This window comes from Leopardus geoffroyi, chromosome B4 (assembly GCF_018350155.1).
Source record: "Leopardus geoffroyi isolate Oge1 chromosome B4, O.geoffroyi_Oge1_pat1.0, whole genome shotgun sequence".
Lineage (NCBI taxonomy): Eukaryota > Metazoa > Chordata > Mammalia > Carnivora > Felidae > Leopardus > Leopardus geoffroyi.
The window spans coordinates 60,928,598-60,946,670 of NC_059341.1; the positions used below are offsets into that span (position 1 = coordinate 60,928,598).

Here is an 18,073-nt window from a genome sequence, read left to right on the forward strand (position 1 = left end):
AAGAAAGTTAAAATTTCTTCCAAATTATAATCTGAAAACGTCTTAGGGGCACCTGGGTAGCTCAGTTGGTTGAGCATCCGACTTCGGCTCAGGTCATGATCTCACAGTTCGTGAGTTCGAGCCCCGCATCGGGCTTTGTGCTGACCGCTCGGAGCCTGGAGCCTGCTTCAGATTCTGTGTCCCCCTCTCTCTCCGCCCCACCCCTGCTTGTGCTCTGTCTCTCTCTGTCTTTCAAAAATGAATAAACATAAAAAAAAAATTTTTTTTTAAATGCCTTAGTCTGTTTAGGCTGTCATAAGTGCCTAAAGTGCCACAGACTGGATGGCTTAAACAACAGAAATTTATTTTCTCACGGTTCTGGAGGCTGAAAGTCCAAGATCAATGTCATGGCAGGGTTTGCTTTCTGGTGAAGCACACTTACTGGCTTGCAGATAGCTTCCCACTAAGTGCCTTTGGTGTGTGCACGGAGAGAAAACGTGAGCTCTCTGGGATCTTTTCGTATAAGGACACTATCCCCCCTCTCCCTCCATGACCTCACTTAACCTTAATTACTTCCTTAGAGGCCCCATCTCCAAATTCAGTCACCCTGGGGGTTAGGGCCTCACCATAGGAATTTGGGGGGTTTGGGAGGGACACAAACAGTCAGTCCATAACAAAATACCTTCTTTTCTGACTTCAGTGAAAATAAACGACAGTTCTCAGCTTCCTTTATCCCTGTCACATTAGAAGCAAGACCGGTCTCCTGAGAGTTTGCTGATTTTACATATTTCCAAAATCTGTAACCCCTCTAATTTCATACTCCTGGACTCTCCATGTTTCCTGTGACTTTAACGCGGTTTAAGGGTTGGTCATAAATCTGAAAACATCAATAATATTACTTTATGTACTCACCTCTGTCTAGTTTGGGTGGACACTCTGTAGAACCCTAAATTGATTCTATATACTAGGGAAGGACTCAACAATGGAGATATAGAGGGAAGATAACACCTCTCTCTACTTAATTCTTTGCTTCAGCCTTTTAGTGTCTGCCTAAAGCTTACTTACCAGTTCAGCTTTTTATTGAACAGGTTGAAGAAGAGGTTTAGTCAAAAAGACCAAAGTACATGTCATCATAGACTCTTTTGATTCTTCTTTGTTTGCTTCCACTTTCTTCTCAGCCAGGCAGCCATGATGGAGGGAGCAGGACCTCCCAGTGGTGCACCACCGGCTGCTGGGGCGGGCCCACCAGCTCCTACCTTACAGATGAGGCTCCTGATGTTGACGTTGGCCAGAGCCTTTGCCGACAAGCCTGGCCAGAAAGGTTCAACATCTATACCTGCTGCTTTAATGAGGGCATTGATCCTATCCTCCGTGACTGTCACTCATGGTCCTGCAGGATGAGGGCTGAGTAGGAGCAGGGGAGCCCCGAGACGGAGGCCATGGTGCAGATGAGTGCTATGTCTGGCCCGGTGCTAGTTTCTGGATGAACTGAGGGCCTCACCCCAATGTGGCCTTAGCTTCCTCTGAAGGACTGAGCACCTTAGTGGCAGCTGAGGAAAGCCCCACCTGAAGCTTACTTGGCTATTACAGCAGTATACTATTGATTTTCATTTAAACATGGCCCTCTTGAATTTTCACTGTGTTCTTTCACTATTTCTAGTCGATGCACTCAACAAGTATTTATTGGGTGCCTGTGATGTGCCAGATGTGCCCATAATGTGCTCTAGGATCTGGGAATACAGTGGTTAACAGGACAAACCTGATCCTTGGTTTTTCTTTTCTTTTTTGATCCTTGTTTTTTTCTAGTAGTGGGGAGATAGGCAGACAGCTATTTCAAATAGGATTGAGAAAGACTATGACAAAAGTTTTAACAAAAGGGTAAGTCAATGCAGATGACCTGGGTTTAGGAGGAAGAATTAGATCGGGGTTGTTTCTCTAAAGAGGGAATATTTGAAGAAAGACTGAGTAATGAGAAAGAAGGACAGATAAAGATCTGGTAGAACAAATATCTGCAAATGCAGAGGCCCTGAAGCAAGAATAGTCTTCTCCTGCTCAAAGAAGAGAAAGAAGCCACTGTGGCTACAGTTCAGTGCAGGAAGAGTGGTGGGAGAGGTAGGCAGGGGCAAGATTACGCAGGGATTTGAAGGCCAAGGCAGAGCGTTTGGGTTTTATTCTAAATGCGAGGGGAGGACACTTTTGTTTGAACAGAGGAGTGGCATTGATGTTTTACAAAGATGAATCAGTCCCTTTGCTTGCTGACAGAAGAAACAAGAGTTGAAGCGGAGAAACCAGTAAGAGACTGTGTGGCACCTCCAGCCAGAATGTGATTGTGGCTTATCCTGGGGCTGCAGCAGTGAAGCTGAAGAAGAGTCTGACAGACTAAGTGTATGTTTTAGTGGAAGAGTCCGCAGGATTTTCTGTGATGTCCTCTATATTAGGGGATGAGAGGAGGGGTAAGGGTAGTGAGGAAAAAATAGAAGAAGCAGGATCATACCTAGAGTTTCACTTAGAAATGGGGTACATGATGGTGTCATTTCTGATTTAGAAAAGAATGAAAAAAGAACAGGTTTGGAGATCAGGGGAATGAAGAGTTCTCTTTTGTGGCATATTAAGTTTGAGCTGCCTGTTAGATCTCCAGGAAGAGGTATTGAGTTGACAGTTGGCTAGAATACAGAGAGAAGTTTGACTAGAAATATCCTTTGGAAGCCATCAATATATTGATCATATTTAAAGTAATTGGACAAGATGAAATTTCCTAGAAAACAAATCTGGATAGAGAAAGAAAGGGGGACTGGATCCAAGCCCTAGAGAACAATAGGCAGAAGAGAGACCAGCAAAGGGGACCAACAGGGAACATCTTATCAGGCAGGGGAGACTGGGAGAACATGGTGTCATGGAAGCCAAGAGAAGAAAGTGTTTAAAGGAGGAGGTGAGTGGTCAACTATGTTGAATGCTGCAGAGAGAGTACAAGGAGGAAGACAAGCCAGTGGATGTCCCAATATGGAGATTAATAGCTCAGCAAAGACATTCCCAGTGGATTGGGGGGCAGAAGCCTGACTGAAATAGTGTAACAGAAAGCAAAAAGGGAGCAAGACGTGGAGAATGTGAGCACAGATAAATCTTTCATGTGAAACAGAACAAAGAACAGATTTGTAAAGTGGGATTTAGGGTAAAGAGGATTTTTTTTTTTCTTTTTAAGACAGAAGTGTTTGATGCTGATTGGAAGAATCCATTAGAAAGAAAATTGAAGATGCAGGAGAGAGCAGATAATTATAGGAATACACTGGCAGACAGAAGAGTTGATCTTTGGTAGGAGTAGACATGTACCTATCCACTAAAACAGGAAGGAGAGGCAGAGAAAGTGGGAACGAATGCAGGTGGTTGATTTAGTAGTGCCAAGTGCCAAGTTCCTGCCTGAGTGTAAATAAGTGAGGCCATCATGTCTTAGTAGATAGCTAGCTGGAGGTGTAAGGAGAGAGAATTTGTGAAACAGTCACAACTATTGATTTGAATGGTGTGAAAGCAGGCTTGCTAGGGAAATACAGTTGAATACCCATTGAGATCGGCAGTCAGGAATGTAAAGTGAAACCAGTTAGCATAGTTGGGTAACTTTTCTGTAGTAATACTTAGTTGCTCTGGGGTAGGTACAGAATAGACAGAAATTTGAGTTTAATTAGGGTTGATGTTCTCCCAGGCAAATACAATGGAGGAAGAGGACAAGGGAGTTTAAAGCATTTGTAAGAGTGATCCTAATGATGGAATCTAGGCTGGATAGAAAAAGAAATGAGATTGTGAGGAGACTAATAGAGAAAAAGTGGTAGAGTCCATGGAAGGGAGATTGAAGTACAAGAATAAGAGATCTGGAAGGATAAAAGGTGGAGATCAGAAAGAGAGTTCCTTGGGGCACCTGGGTGGCTCAGCTGATTAAGTGTCCAACTCTTGACTTCGGCTCAGGTGATGATCTCACAGTTCCTGGAATTGAGCCCCATGTTGGGCTCTGCACTGACAGTGCAGAGCCTGCTTGGTATTCTCTCCCTCTGTCTCTGCCTCCCCCTCACTTTCACATGCACTCTCTCGCTCTCACTGTCTCTCACACTCTCTCAAAATAAATAAATAAACATCGAAAAAAGGGAGGGGGCTCCTGGGTGGCTCATTTGGTTAAGCCTCCAACTCCGGCTCAGGTCATGGTCTCATGGTTTGGTTCCTGAGGTCAAGCCCCACATCGGGCTCTTTGCTGCCAGCACAGAGTCTTCTTCAGATCCTCTGTCCCTCTCCCTTCCTTGCCCCTCCCCCCTGCGCCCTCTCTCTCTCAAAAAGAAATAGAAAATAAACATTAAAAAAAAAGGTCCTCGAAATTGAGATTTTAGAGGGGATATAGTTATTGTAATGAGAAGGTTACCATGGGTGACTGACCAACATGCAGTGGTGGAAGAGATCAGTGAGGATGAGGAAGAAGTCAATAGATAGGGTAGCTGATGGTTCATCCTTATGGATGTTGAAATCTATCCATGAGTGGAAAAGATGGAAAGGAAGTTGGTGAGCCATGAGCTGAAGTCATGAATGAGAGGGATTGACTGGGAGTTCTATAAATGATAGCTGTGCGGATAGATGATGGCTGATGGAATTTCACAACATGCACTTCAAAAGAGTTGCAGAGAAGGAAAGTGTCACAGTGGTTCAGATGCAGCATGAAAATGAGCAGGAAACCTACCGCCTCACCAAGTAAGATGTGAAAGAAAAGCAGGCCATTCCTGAGAACTCCTTGTGCAGGAAGACAGAACTCTCAGCACACAGCCTAGTTTCAGTCAGGATAACAAGGTGATAGGAACCATCTAGAGGTGAGATGATAGGGGACTTTTTTGAAGATAGACTGATTCTAGAGGGAAGAGGTATGGAACTCAAGGAAGGTTGAAATACTGAATCGTATTAGAGAATTACAGATAATGATAAGAATAAAGGTCTGGGTCAAGATGTAGAGCCTCAGAGACAAAGAGATTAACAGGATATAACTAAGCCATATGGGATTAGTCCTGGGTAAGGTTTTGGAGGAAGGACAAAAGGAGCAGTTCAGTCTTTAGGTACTAACCACATGTGGCTACCAAGCACTTAAGTATAGCTAGTCTGAATTGAGATGTGCTGTAAATAGAAAATACATACCAAAATTTGAAGATTCTGCACAAAAAAACTCAATAATTTTTTATATTGATTATGTACTGAAATGATAACATTTTGGATACATGGAGTTACATGAACTATATTATTAAAACTAATTTCCCCTGGAGTGCTTGGGTGGCTCAGTCGGTTAAGATTCCAACTTCAGCTCAGGTCATGATCTCACTGTCTGTGAGTTCAAGCCCCATGTCAGGCTCTGTGCTGACAGCTCAGAGCCTGGAGCCTGCTTCGGATTCTGTGTCTCCCTCTCTCTTCCCCTTTCCCACTTGTGCTCTGTTTCTCTCTCTCTCTCTTAAAAAAGTAAGACATTAAAAAAAATTTTTTTTTAAATAAAGAAAAATAATTTCCCGTTTCTTTTTTACCTTTTATGTGGCCACTAGAAATCTTTAAATTATATATGTGGCTTGCAGTGTATTTCTATTGGATAGCACCAATCTTGAATATTTTGCCAGAGATTGAAGAGCTTCTGACCATTTTTCATTCCTATGCACGGAAAATCCCACGGGAGCCCAAACATCGAGTCTATTTTGCATTGTGTTATTGTTCCCCCCCCCCCCATAAATTAATCTGCCTTTGCCACCACTGAATTTCATTTTAGAAAACCTTTTCCCACTCAATTCTAAAAGGTCATTACTTTAAGTTTTTATTACATTTACTTTAATACTATCCAGTCCACAAAATTTAGTAGCACATTATCTCCCTGATATTGTGGTACCAGATTACTATGTGTGATAACTTCCTATTATTTGAAAACAGGACCATTTTGAAAACATCCTGTAATCTGACTTTAAAGCATTTAAAAATAATCAAGCCAAGTTTATGATGTAGTTTTCCTGACAGCACCATAGATGCAGCATCAAAGGTTTGAGGTTTTTCCTTTACTAACCCAGAAATGCTTTGTAAAAGGCAATGGGTAAGAATTTTGATACCATTTTTCACTTTATGAAACATAATCCAGAGAGGTTGTAAGGGCTTTTGATGCCAGAAAACAGGTTCTTAGTTTTCAACTGTTGTTCCTATGCTTTGCCCTCAGAGCATTTATTGCACCAGGTAATAAACACAGTAATCCCAAATATGACATTTTAAGCAGATCATATTTCATTATCATGAAAAGGTTTATGAAATCTGGGTTCTCATGTGCTTTGGGCCAGAATTCATAATAATGCACAATAGGAATAGCAAAAGGATAAAATCAAATATTATTGTTGATCTTTGAAAAGAATGTATAAATATATTAATGCAAAAGCATCTGAAAATTAATTATACCAACCCAACAAATTACCGTTTATAAAATTTTTCAGACTATAAAATGTTCACATAGAAGTGTCCCTAGTAATTGTGTGTCTGACAAGTCAGTAGCAAAACCCCCAAAGGTTACACTAATTTGCTGTATATCATGTTTATAGATATTCTAGAGGTTTTCTAATTAACAAAATAACATAAAGTTATTATAGTTAGCAAAATCATACAAAATTATTATAAATGTGTCTACTTGTTACAAAAAAAATGGCCAAATGTTTAACCACCGCAAAAGGCCCTTTCTTTGACCAATAACAGTTAAAACTAGTTTGCTGAGGACCATGACTTTGTCATACCAATCTGTAAAGCATTGCTTACTACTTTTAACTTGTAAAAGTCAGGCCAGGGCCTGAAATGTGTATGACAAAGCCAAGATCCTTGGCAAATGGGGATTCTGGTTGGAAAGTTTTTGGACTAATCATTTTTCTACCTCAGAGGCCTCAGCTTCCTATAATGAACTTGTGGATTCCACTTTTCCAGGCCTAAAGATAAAAGCTAAAATAAACTGTTTCTGGAGGTTCTCCATATGTAATGAGATTATGAACATGCGTATATATTTCAAATCTTTTCTACAACTCCCCGTTCCCTTCACAACCATTAAGGAACTGGATGGATAATTGTAAGAGGTGAACTGGAAAAATGTATGATGTGTTGCAATTATTTTTTCAACATACATTCATCTAGGTGGCCCATATCCGAGCAGAGAGAGATATTTTGGTAGAAGCAGATGGTGCCTGGGTGGTGAAGATGTTTTACAGTTTTCAAGATAAGAGGAACCTTTATCTGATCATGGAATTTCTCCCCGGAGGTAAAGCAAACATGATACCAATGACAGACTGACGCAAGCACATCTTTATATGTAATTATCCTGTCGATTAGGTTTGCTGTTACATTCCTAGCTGTGAGGTTTTACAAAGGCAGTCATGGTTTTCCTCTAGTTCCTCCCATAATCTAATTTTTACCACAAATCAGATTATTTTGAAGGAATGATAAATCCTTTTTAAATTTTACATACTACCATTTTATATGCTACCATTCTGGGTTTACAGTATATAATTAGTTAGATTGTTACAAGTCTAGAGTTAAGAACAATAAAGTCAGTAAGGAAAAAGACCAGGGCGCCTGGGTGGCTGAGTCGGTTGGGCGTCTGACTCTTGATTTCCGCTCAGGTCGTGATCTCATGGTTTGAAGCTTGAGCCCAGCATCAGGCTCTACACTGTCAGCCTGCTTGGGATTCTCTCTCTCCTCTCTCTGACCCTCGTTTGCTCGTGCTCTCTCTCTTAAAGAAAATAAACTAAAACAAAAAAAAAAAAAAGAAAGAAAGAAAAAGACAAACAACCCCAAACCCAATGGGCAAATGATAGACAATACACAGAAGGGAAACTCAGGCTAGTCTATAAATATATAGGAAAGTATTCAACTCTGCTCATATGAGGGAAATGCAAATTAAAACAAGAATGAGATACCATTTCACACTCATTAGTAAAAACATTAAAAGTCTGATGAGGCTGTGGGAGAAACTGGCCTGTCTTCCACGTACATTAGTCTCTAACTCTTCTGGAGAGCAGTTTGTAGATACCAGTGAAGTGAAAAGTGCATGTGTCCTACAATCCGGCAATTCTACAACCAGTGTCTTCCCTGGAGATTCTTCCTGACATGTGCACAACAGATTTGTGAAAGATGTTCGTTGCAGCATTGTTGTGACAGTGAAAAGCTGCACACAAAATAAATGACCATTAGTAGACTGAATAAAATATGGCATGATTAGGTGATGAATTATTTTACAGTTGTTAAAAGTCAGGACCTCTATTCGTTTCAATAAGAAAATGTCGGAAACAGTGGAGTAATAAAGCCAGCTGTGGAATTACATGTACCATTTATGTAATTAAAAAAATATGTAAAAGGCTGTAAATTCACACATCAATATATATATTTCATATATATATATATATATATATATATATATATATATATATATATATATGAAAACATATTTTAAAAATAAGCTAGAAGGTTACCCACCAAACCAAATCCATGATCATGGTTACTCAACAAAAAGGGAAAGGGGAATAAAATGGGATATGGAGGATGAAGAACACTTCCACATGTTTGTTGTTGTTTTTTAAAAGACTTGAACAGGGGCGCCTGGGTGGCGCAGTTGGTTAAGCATCCAACTTCAGCCATGTCACGATCTCGCGGTCCGTGAGTTCGAGCCCCGCGTCGGGCTCTGGGCTGATGGCTCAGAGCCTGGAGCCTGTTTCCGATTCTGTGTCTCCCTCTCTCTCTGCCCCTCCCCCGTTCATGCTCTGTCTCTCTCTGTCCCAAAAATAAATAAACGTTGAAAAAATAAATAAATAAATAAAAATAAAAGACTTGAACTATCATGAAAAATATTAACAGTTGTCACTTCTGAATTGTAAATTCACTATTGTTTGTTCTTTGTCCCCTTTTAAAGAAAAAATTCCTGGAAAATAAAAGAGTGTCTTTTAGTGGGATGATGTTCTATTTTTGCTGGACTGAAGAGCGCTGAATATATTTGGAACTTCAATTTGAAAGAATACATCCCATTTCTGGCGTGCTTACTCTGATTCATTTTCATAGTTCAGCATATTATCCTATTCTGGATGTTGAGTGGAGGATATCACTTCATGATCATCTCTGCTCTGATTTGACTTCACATACTTTCTACCTTAAAATCATTAAATGTCGTGAAACTTTTGCTAATGCAATGTAACTTTTTTTTACTTGGCCCTAGAAACGGTTGGAGATATACTGGGTGGGTCATAAAATGTGAAAATCAGGCATAGGTTGTAGAGATGCAGAGAAAGCTTGAGGTGTTTCTAATACATGATACTTATTTTTCTTTATTTAGGTGACATGATGACATTGCTAATGAAAAAAGATACTTTGACAGAAGAGGAAACACAGTTCTACATTTCAGAGACTGTTCTGGCAATAGATGCAATCCACCAGTTGGGTTTCATCCATCGGGATATTAAACCAGACAACCTTTTATTGGATGCCAAGGCATGTGAATAAACTGGTGAAATATTGGGTTGCTGATTATTTTGTGGAGTAATAGAGCTGATTTTGTGATTGGAAATGGGCAACTACAATTTATGTCATCGCTCAACTGTGTGGTGTCATAGAATGATGTAATAGGACAGGACTCCGGAGTGAAATGACATCAAGGGAGTATGGCTATTTTTATCTTCTAACATTTTCTACTTTTAAAAATCATCATCGTCAAATATTTTTAATTTTACATATCACCTATATGAATTTTAAGCTAAGAATGTTTATAATGATTGCATTTAAAAGAAAAATTTATAATAAGGCTTTGTTTCAAAGTTAATATAATCTTGATTTTACTAGTTATTTTTTTTTTTTTTAGGGTCATGTAAAATTATCTGATTTTGGTTTATGCACGGGATTAAAGAAAGCTCATAGGACTGAATTCTACAGAAACCTTACACACAACCCGCCAAGTGACTTCTGTAAGTTTGATTTTTTTTTTTTTTCAGGTTAACATAGTGTAGCTGGTTGTTAAGAACTAAAACTTCTCTCTCTCCCCTCACTCCTTAAACCAATGTATTTTACTTGTATATGTTTGAATTTGTTTTTTTGGTAGAGTTTTTCCCTCATGATTACAATTCTCTCTTGTTGACATTAGCATTTCAGAACATGAACTCAAAGAGGAAAGCAGAAACATGGAAGAAGAACAGGAGACAACTGGTAAGTCAGACATGTCTTTAAGAAAGGTTGCCCTAGTCCTCAAATTTCACTGGGGTTTCGCTGGATCATTTTATATCTTCACAATGATTAGTACTTACTTTGTAGCAATGATAGAGCTTCTTCTGGAATCACGTAGTTCTCTTAGTTTCTCTGTAGCATTGCCTTGCTGGTAAAGTGACTGCTAGTTTTAATTCTGTGATTTAACTTTATTTTATGGCTCATATCTCTTGTTAAGTCGTCTGTTTACTAGTAATTAGCACTTTATATAAAACTCACTGACATGAGTATGATTGTAGTGAATGCCTTGTGTTTTCCGTTTTTCATACTTGTTCTGAAATAACATATCAATTAGCATAAGTAAGGTGATTGTGTGTCTCTAAGAACTTCTTTATAGATAAAGTAAATAGGAAGTTTGGCATGTTAACAGTATTGCAACAAAGCAGATAAAATAAAATTAGAGAGCAGACTTTACTACAGATAAACTCCATTACTTTTTTTAATGGAAGTGGGATAAAACTGTGTTTACCCAAACTATTTCTCCCTTATTACTTAGCAAATATAAGAATTGTTTGTGCCCTTTCCTCTTTCCCTTTATGCTATTAACTAGGTCCATAAACATTCTCAGGATTAGGAATGTGCCTTTTGACTTTGTTTTCCTGATTTCTTATACAATGCCTGTCCATATAGACACTCTAAATATTTGTTAAATTCAACCAAATGATGACAGGGAAACTAATTCAGTATTTTCTCTGAGTATTGGGTAAGGCAAATAGACTGAAAGGTCTGATACCCTCTCAAACCAATAAGATGACCTGTGTATGATTGAGCTCATTCTTTCATTGGCCCACGTAGTTAATTGCAAGTTTTCTGTGTTTGTAAAAGCATTTCAGTGTTTTTAAAGCTTTAAAAAAAAAATTTTTTTTTTAATATTTGGAGCCGTGAATTAACCACAAAGACTTCCTTCTACTTTTAAATGTGCCACTTTCAGATCAGATTTTACAACTGAGAGAAGAATTGCAGTATTTCCTACTTTTAAGGGGAAAAATGAATAGTGCTTAAAAATATGGTGGGAATTCTACTTACAGAGCGTTCACAGGTGATTACTCCTGTACATGTTTTATAATTCTCGTGGCCATCATCATGACTTCTATCAATGTTTATTTACCAAGGGAGAAGTAGAGGGGACTCTTAGTATTTGGGGCAGGAAATTCTTTAAATCCTGTATCCTACCCTCCCATTCCCTCCCCAACCCCTCTCCGCTGCCCCCTTCCAACTAAATGCCAGTCAGCACCCCCATCAGGTCATTGGAATGACGAAATCTGCTGTCACACGTTTTCAAATAGTCCCTAGCATACTGCCCTTAGTTGAGAACTACTGCCTTAAAGAAATTGTCTTTGTAACATTTTATATGAATTAAGAATGAAATGCCCTGGAATTAGGTTTATAATGAAAAGACTGGATGTTTTATATATGTAGCTGGTTGCACTTTACAAAGCACACTCCTTTTCTTGTTTTGTCCTCCTATCAATGGAGTTAGGACAGGTATTATTACTCCCATTTTCTGTAAGCAGAAGCTGAGGCTCAGACAGGTTGAATAACTTGCGTGAGAACACATCAGCAGTGAGTGGGGAACCCAGGCCCACTGGGCTCAACCTCCTTATTCTTTTTGAAATGGATTTTAACCTTAAAAATAATTACCAGCAAAAATGGATTATTTGAGAATAACAGAGAATTGCAATTTGAGACATACAAGCTATGGCGAAACCATCGGCAGTCCAGCAAAGAAAAAGAATGGTATTTTAAGAGAAGGATGAGGATTTGGAAGGGGTTGTTTTGAGCAAAAGTCCATTGGAGACGAGCAAGAGTTCAAGGTGGTGAAGGTTTCTCCTTGGCGGAGTTGCAGGGCAAGTTTTCTCATAGGAGATGTAGTATGCATCTTCACTGTTAGGGCTGTGATTGAGGATTCTTTCCCTGTTGATGATTCTTCTGATGGGATCTGTAATTGACAGCGGGTAGTATAGCTCCCCCTTCTAGTATCCCAAGTCCGCTTTAGTGAGCTCTCCCTTTACTCATTTCCACAGGATTTATGGCTAAATATATAAATAACTTCATTGAGCTTCTTGGGAGGGCAGAAATCATATCTTAAATAACATATTATCTGGCTTGGTTCCTATCCCTAAGCTTTCTACATGATAAACATGCAAAACAAGTATTAAATGAAAAATTAACTTCTGTATATATTGCTTTTTCCAGTAGTGAGCCATTCTCAGATCTTTCAAAAAATATTTAAGTATGCTGGTTTGATAAGCTCTTCCTTTGCAGGCATATTCCACAGTTGGGACACCAGATTACATTGCTCCAGAAGTATTTATGCAGACTGGTTACAACAAATTGTGTGACTGGTGGTCTTTGGGAGTGATTATGTATGAAATGCTAATAGGTATGTTTTATCATCTGCTTATGTACATACTGTATAAATTTCTGTGAGTGCCCCTGATTAAACATACTGCTGATATCATGGGCTAAAATATCTGAACTCTTTTAAACCAATTTTTGACATCCCCCAATGTTAAATACACGATAAATACCAGTGAGCTCTGTAGGGATTCAGGAAGAGGGTATGTAACCAGAATTCCCCTGTATCAAAATTATATCTGCATGGCCTTTCAGGTAAAGGGGGCAGTGCTTTAAATCCTTTATTTTATTGCCTTTATTAGCAATTTGATTACAAATTGATGAATGGGGACATTTTTTACTATTGAATAGAGCACTTAGGACTGTTGTGTTTCTTGTGGCACATATGTAGTAGGTATAGAATATTTGATAATGAAAGCTGATAAAACTTTTGTTTTCTCTGATATGTAGGATATCCACCTTTCTGCTCTGAAACTCCTCAAGAAACATATAGAAAAGTGATGAACTGGAAAGAAACTTTGGTATTTCCTCCAGAGGTTCCTATATCTGAGAAAGCCAAGGACTTAATTCTTAGGTTAGTGGTTAATTCCCTAGAGGAGTTTGTCATATTTTAAATCATCACAGGTACCTAAAAGATTAAATCCCATTTTACTTTTGTGGGAAGAAAAGGATCACCGTTGATCTATATAGTCAAAGAGATCAATAAAGAAACGGTGTTTTTTTAAAACTGCAAACAATTAAAAGGAAGCATGCAGCAAAAACAGTAAGAGTTAAGAAGACAGAAGGGGGTGGGGTGCTTGGGTGGCTCAGTAGGTTAACTTGGTTTTGGCTCAGGTCATGGTTGAGCCCTGAGTTGAGCTCTACGCTGAGAGCACGGATCTGGCTGGGGATTCTCTCTCCCTCTCTCTCTCTGCCCCTCCCAGTACGTGCTCATTTCCTCTCTCAAAATAAATAAATAAACTTAAAAAAAAAAAAAAAAAGGAGGGAAGAAGGCTTGTATTGTTTCAAAGGTCACTCCTATTGGAATGCAGTGACGCTGTCTCATTAAAGAGAAAAGGGGAAGAAAATTGCTACTTTATATCATGAGTCTATGTAGGAAATTGTTTCTAAGCAAAGGATTTCATTCTGTTTCTCAACTAAGATGAAGTATTTGGTACTGTTGTGAATGGCTGCAAGGAATATAAATTGGGACAACCTATGACAACAGCTAATTGACAGCATATTATAAAAAAAAATCTTTAAACTATATATGAGCTTTGACCCAGTAATTCTAAGAATTTTGCTTATGCAGATGATGTGTGTAAAGATTTAGGTAGAATATGTTTATCATGATAGGTTTTTAGTGATGAAAACTTGAAAACCATCAAAGTATTCAATAATAGAGGACCGGCTACATAGAGTGTAATATTTCTATATGCAAATTTTAGAAAACGAAGTTAAAAAAGAATATTTAATAGTTTTGGGAAGTTTTCTCAGTATATTAAATGAAAATATATAGCCCTAGGGGCGCCTGGGTGGCGCAGTCGGTTAAGCGTCCAACTTCAGCCAGGTCACGATCTCGCGGTCCGTGAGTTCGAGCCCCGCATCAGGCTCTGGGCTGATGGCTCAGAGCCTGGAGCCTGTTTCCGATTCTGTGTCTCCCTCTCTCTGCTCCTCCCCCGTTCATGCTCTGTCTCTCTCTGTCCCAAAAATAAATAAACGTTGAAAAAAAAAAAATTAAGGGGCGCCTGGGTGGCGCAGTCGGTTAAGCGTCCGACTTCAGCCAGGTCACGATCTCGCGGTCCGTGAGTTCGAGCCCCGCGTCGGGCTCTGGGCTGATGGCTCAGAGCCTGGAGCCTGTTTCCGATTCTGTGTCTCCCTCTCTCTCTGCCCCTCCCCCGTTCGTGCTCTGTCTCTCTCTGTCCCAAAAATAAATAAACGTTGAAAAAAAAAAAAAAAAGAAAGAAAAAAAAATTAAAAAAAAAAAAAAGAAAATATATAGCCCTAAAACAGCGACTACTATACTAACATATTTTAAAAATCGTAATAAAAGACTAAAAGGAAATGGTTTCACACTGTTTACAGTAATCTCTGTACGGTGCAATTACAGAGGATTTCTATTTTCTCCCACATTTCCCACAATAAACAGCTAACTTCAGTAAACCGAGAAGAAAAATAAGTGTTTGAAAAAAATGCAAATAGAGTACTTTAGATGTAATTTGCATATCATCATTTCTCTGTTTCCATTTTCTAGATTTTGTATTGATTCTGAAAACAGAATTGGAAATAGTGGAGTTGAAGAAATAAAAGGTCATCCTTTTTTTGAAGGTGTAGACTGGGGGCACATCAGGTATGTTCATAGGCTGTGAGTGGGAGAGGTCTAAATAAAAACGGGTTTTTGTTTTTGTTTTTGTTTTTACTGGATTTAGCGATCAATTTGTCTTTGGTTCTACTAGATTAAATACAAGAGGTAACACGGTTATAATGTTGTTAAATCAGTGTTTTCTGGATTATATGGGGTGAGACTTTACTGATGATAGCTAAATGACTCATTTTAGCTAATGTCCACTTTAAGGGGAAAACCACATATTGTGCATCTGTTTCAACTTTTATATTCAGAGTTACGTGATACAGGCTGATGTTAGCACAACAGAGACGTATTTATATTTCACACTACAACCCCTCATTTTTGTCCTATTACATCACACTGTATACTGTACCTCTCTCTAATATACCATTTTCTTTATGAAGTTATAAGAAGATACAGTGCCTTTTTTAAACATTGTGGGCAAAAGTGAAATGAAACAAGTAACTTGTAAGAATTTGCTTGTAGTAGGGACATCTGGATGGCTCAGTCGGTTAAGTGTCTGACTTCGGCTCAGGTCATGATCTCACCATTGGTGGGTTCGAGACCCGTGTCGGGCTCTGTGCTGACAGCTCAGAGCCTGGAGCCTGCTTCAGATTCTGTGTCTCCCTCTCTTTGCCCCTCCCCAACTTGTGCTCGCTCTCTCTCTCTCTCTCTCTCTCTCTCTCAAAAATAAACAAACGTTAAAAACAAAAAAAAGGATTTGCTTGAAGTTGTTCATTGTGAGCATTGGTCTTTATTCAATTAATGGCCAAACCACCTTCAGTAGTTCTGGACTGTTCTCCACACAGTGACAATTTAAGAACATAAATCTGACCGTGCTGTTCTCTTCCTTCCCTTTGCACTTAGAATAAAATTCAGGATCCTTAACTGCTTTCAGGACCGTGGGGTGTGGCTCTTTCCTCATCTGTAGCAGTGGCATCTAGTGTGGTGTTTCCCACTCCTCCCACCTCAGGGCTTTGTCAGTTGCACTTAATTCTACTGAAATGCTCTTCTCTCTGCCCTGTTCCCGTCCCTACTCCTGCCCTGCCTGGCCAGCTCCTTTTCATCTCTCAAGACAGCTTCTGTGTCACTTCAGGCAGATCTTCGCTGGAACTCCTACAATGTGCTAGGCATAATAACTGTAATAATAGCTAGTGTTTTTTGATCACTTATTGTATGTCCAGCACTATTCTAAGTACTTTTGTGCTTTTTTAATCTTTTTTTTTTTTAATATAATTTATTGTCAAATTGGATAACATACAGTGTGTAAAGTGTGTTCTTGGTTTTGGGGTAGATTCCCATGATTCATCACTTACATACAACACCCGGCGCTCATCCCAACAAGTGCCCTCCTCAATGCCTCCCCGCCTCCCCCACCCCCCATAACCCTCGGTTTGTTCTCTGTATTTAAGAGTCTCTTATGGTTTGCCTCCCTCCCTCTCTGTTTGTAACTATTTTGTCTCCCTTCCCTTCCCCCATGGCCTTCTGTTAAGTTTCTCAAGTTCCACATATGAGTGAAAACATATGATATCTGTCTTTCTCTAACTGACTTATTTTACTTAGCATAATACCCTCCGGTTCCATCCACATTGCTACAAATGGCAGGATTTCATTCTTTCTCATTGGCAAGTAGTATTCCGTTGTATATATAAACCACATCTTCTTTATTCATTCATCAGTTGATGGACATTTAGGTTCTTTCCATACTTTGGCTATTGTTGAAAGTGCTGCTATAAACATTGGGGTACAGGTGCCCCTATGCATCAGCACTCCTGTATCCCTTGGGTAAATTCCTAGTAGTGCTGTTGCTTGGTCGTAGGGTAGTTCTATTTTTAATTTTTTGAGGAACCTCCACTCTGTTTTCCGGAGCAGCTGCACCAGTTTGCATTCCCACCAACAGTGCAGGAGGGTTCCTATTTCTCCACATCCTCGCCAGCATCTGTTGTTTTCTGAGTTGTTAATTTTTGTGCACTTTTAATCTTATCCTCATAGTAAATCTTAAAAAATAGGTACTATTATTATCGTGTCTATTTTACAAAAGAGGAAACTAAGGCATGGAGAGGTAATTTGCCTTCAGTGCCACAGGTAATAAATAATCTAGCAAGAATTTCCTAACCAGAGTTGGACCAAGGTAGTTTGATTTAGGAGTCCTGGTTCTTCTTCTTCACTGCTGTGCCGCATTATTCTGTACCTACCTCATCTCACTGAACAGAAGTAGGATCCCCCCTTTTTTACAGTTGGAAGGACACTTAGAGACCACTAGTCCAATCTCTTACCTTGACAGTAAGGAAATAGTTGTAGAGCAGGGACTTGTCTGTCTAAGGTCATGCAGCTGGTTAATGACAAGAGATTAGGACACCAAAGTCTATGGTTCTTTTCACTAAACTAATAAAAATTTATTAATTTACCACATTAACTATAAATAACTTGGAATGATTCTGGGAAAAATACATTTTTACATAACAGGCCTTGTTAACTTAGCACCTAATACATCCAGTCAAGTGTTTGTTGAAAAAAATAGAAGCAATAGAAATGGATAGCTTCATTTAACTATTTCTGGGGGCGCCTGGGTTGCTCAGTCGGTTGAGCGTCCGACTTCAGCCCAGGTCATGATCTCGCGGTCCGTGTGTTCGAGCCCCGCGTCGGGCTCTGTGCTGACAGCTCGGAGCCCGGAGCCTGTTTCAGATTCTGTGTCTCCCTCTCTCTCTGACCCTCCCCTGTTCATGCTCTGTCTCTCTCTCTCAAAAATAAATAAACATTAAAAAAAAAAATTTTTTTTAAATAAAAAAAAATAACTATTTCTGTACTGAAACATTTTTATCATGATAAGGCATTTTCATGACTAATTTTTTTTAACCTGATGTCCTTGATTCCCTTAAAATTTATATGGTTTTGGATTTAGATTTCATCACACATGTCTAGTCCTTTGACCTTATGAGCCTCTTAATTTCCCAAAAGTGTTTTTTTTCCCCCAAATATCTTCTTTTTAAAAAGTAATCTTTACACCCACTGTGGGGCTCGAACTCATGACCCCAAGATCAAGAGTCACATGCTCCACTGACTGAGCCAGCCAGGTGCCCCCCTCTACACATGACTTTTAATGTATGGATCCTCTACTAGAAGGATTCTATTTCTGAATTACTTAGA

The 18,073-nt window shown here is 39.2% G+C and overlaps 1 protein-coding gene and 1 pseudogene across 2 annotated transcripts in view; one reads left to right on the plus strand and one right to left on the minus strand.

Annotated features, from left to right (window-relative positions):
* The window catches only part of STK38L (serine/threonine kinase 38 like), an 85,460-nt gene that overhangs the window by 63,079 nt on the left and 4,308 nt on the right, over positions 1 to 18,073 (plus strand). For both annotated transcript variants that reach the window (XM_045466223.1, XM_045466224.1), the window contains 7 exons: positions 7,135 to 7,258; positions 9,323 to 9,477; positions 9,845 to 9,947; positions 10,124 to 10,185; positions 12,508 to 12,625; positions 13,051 to 13,174; positions 14,834 to 14,929. In XM_045466223.1, the coding sequence (XP_045322179.1) occupies positions 7,135 to 7,258; positions 9,323 to 9,477; positions 9,845 to 9,947; positions 10,124 to 10,185; positions 12,508 to 12,625; positions 13,051 to 13,174; positions 14,834 to 14,929 (782 nt within the window). The remainder of the gene's footprint in view (positions 1 to 7,134; positions 7,259 to 9,322; positions 9,478 to 9,844; positions 9,948 to 10,123; positions 10,186 to 12,507; positions 12,626 to 13,050; positions 13,175 to 14,833; positions 14,930 to 18,073) is intronic.
* Positions 1,082 to 1,420, minus strand: LOC123591669 (annotated as a pseudogene).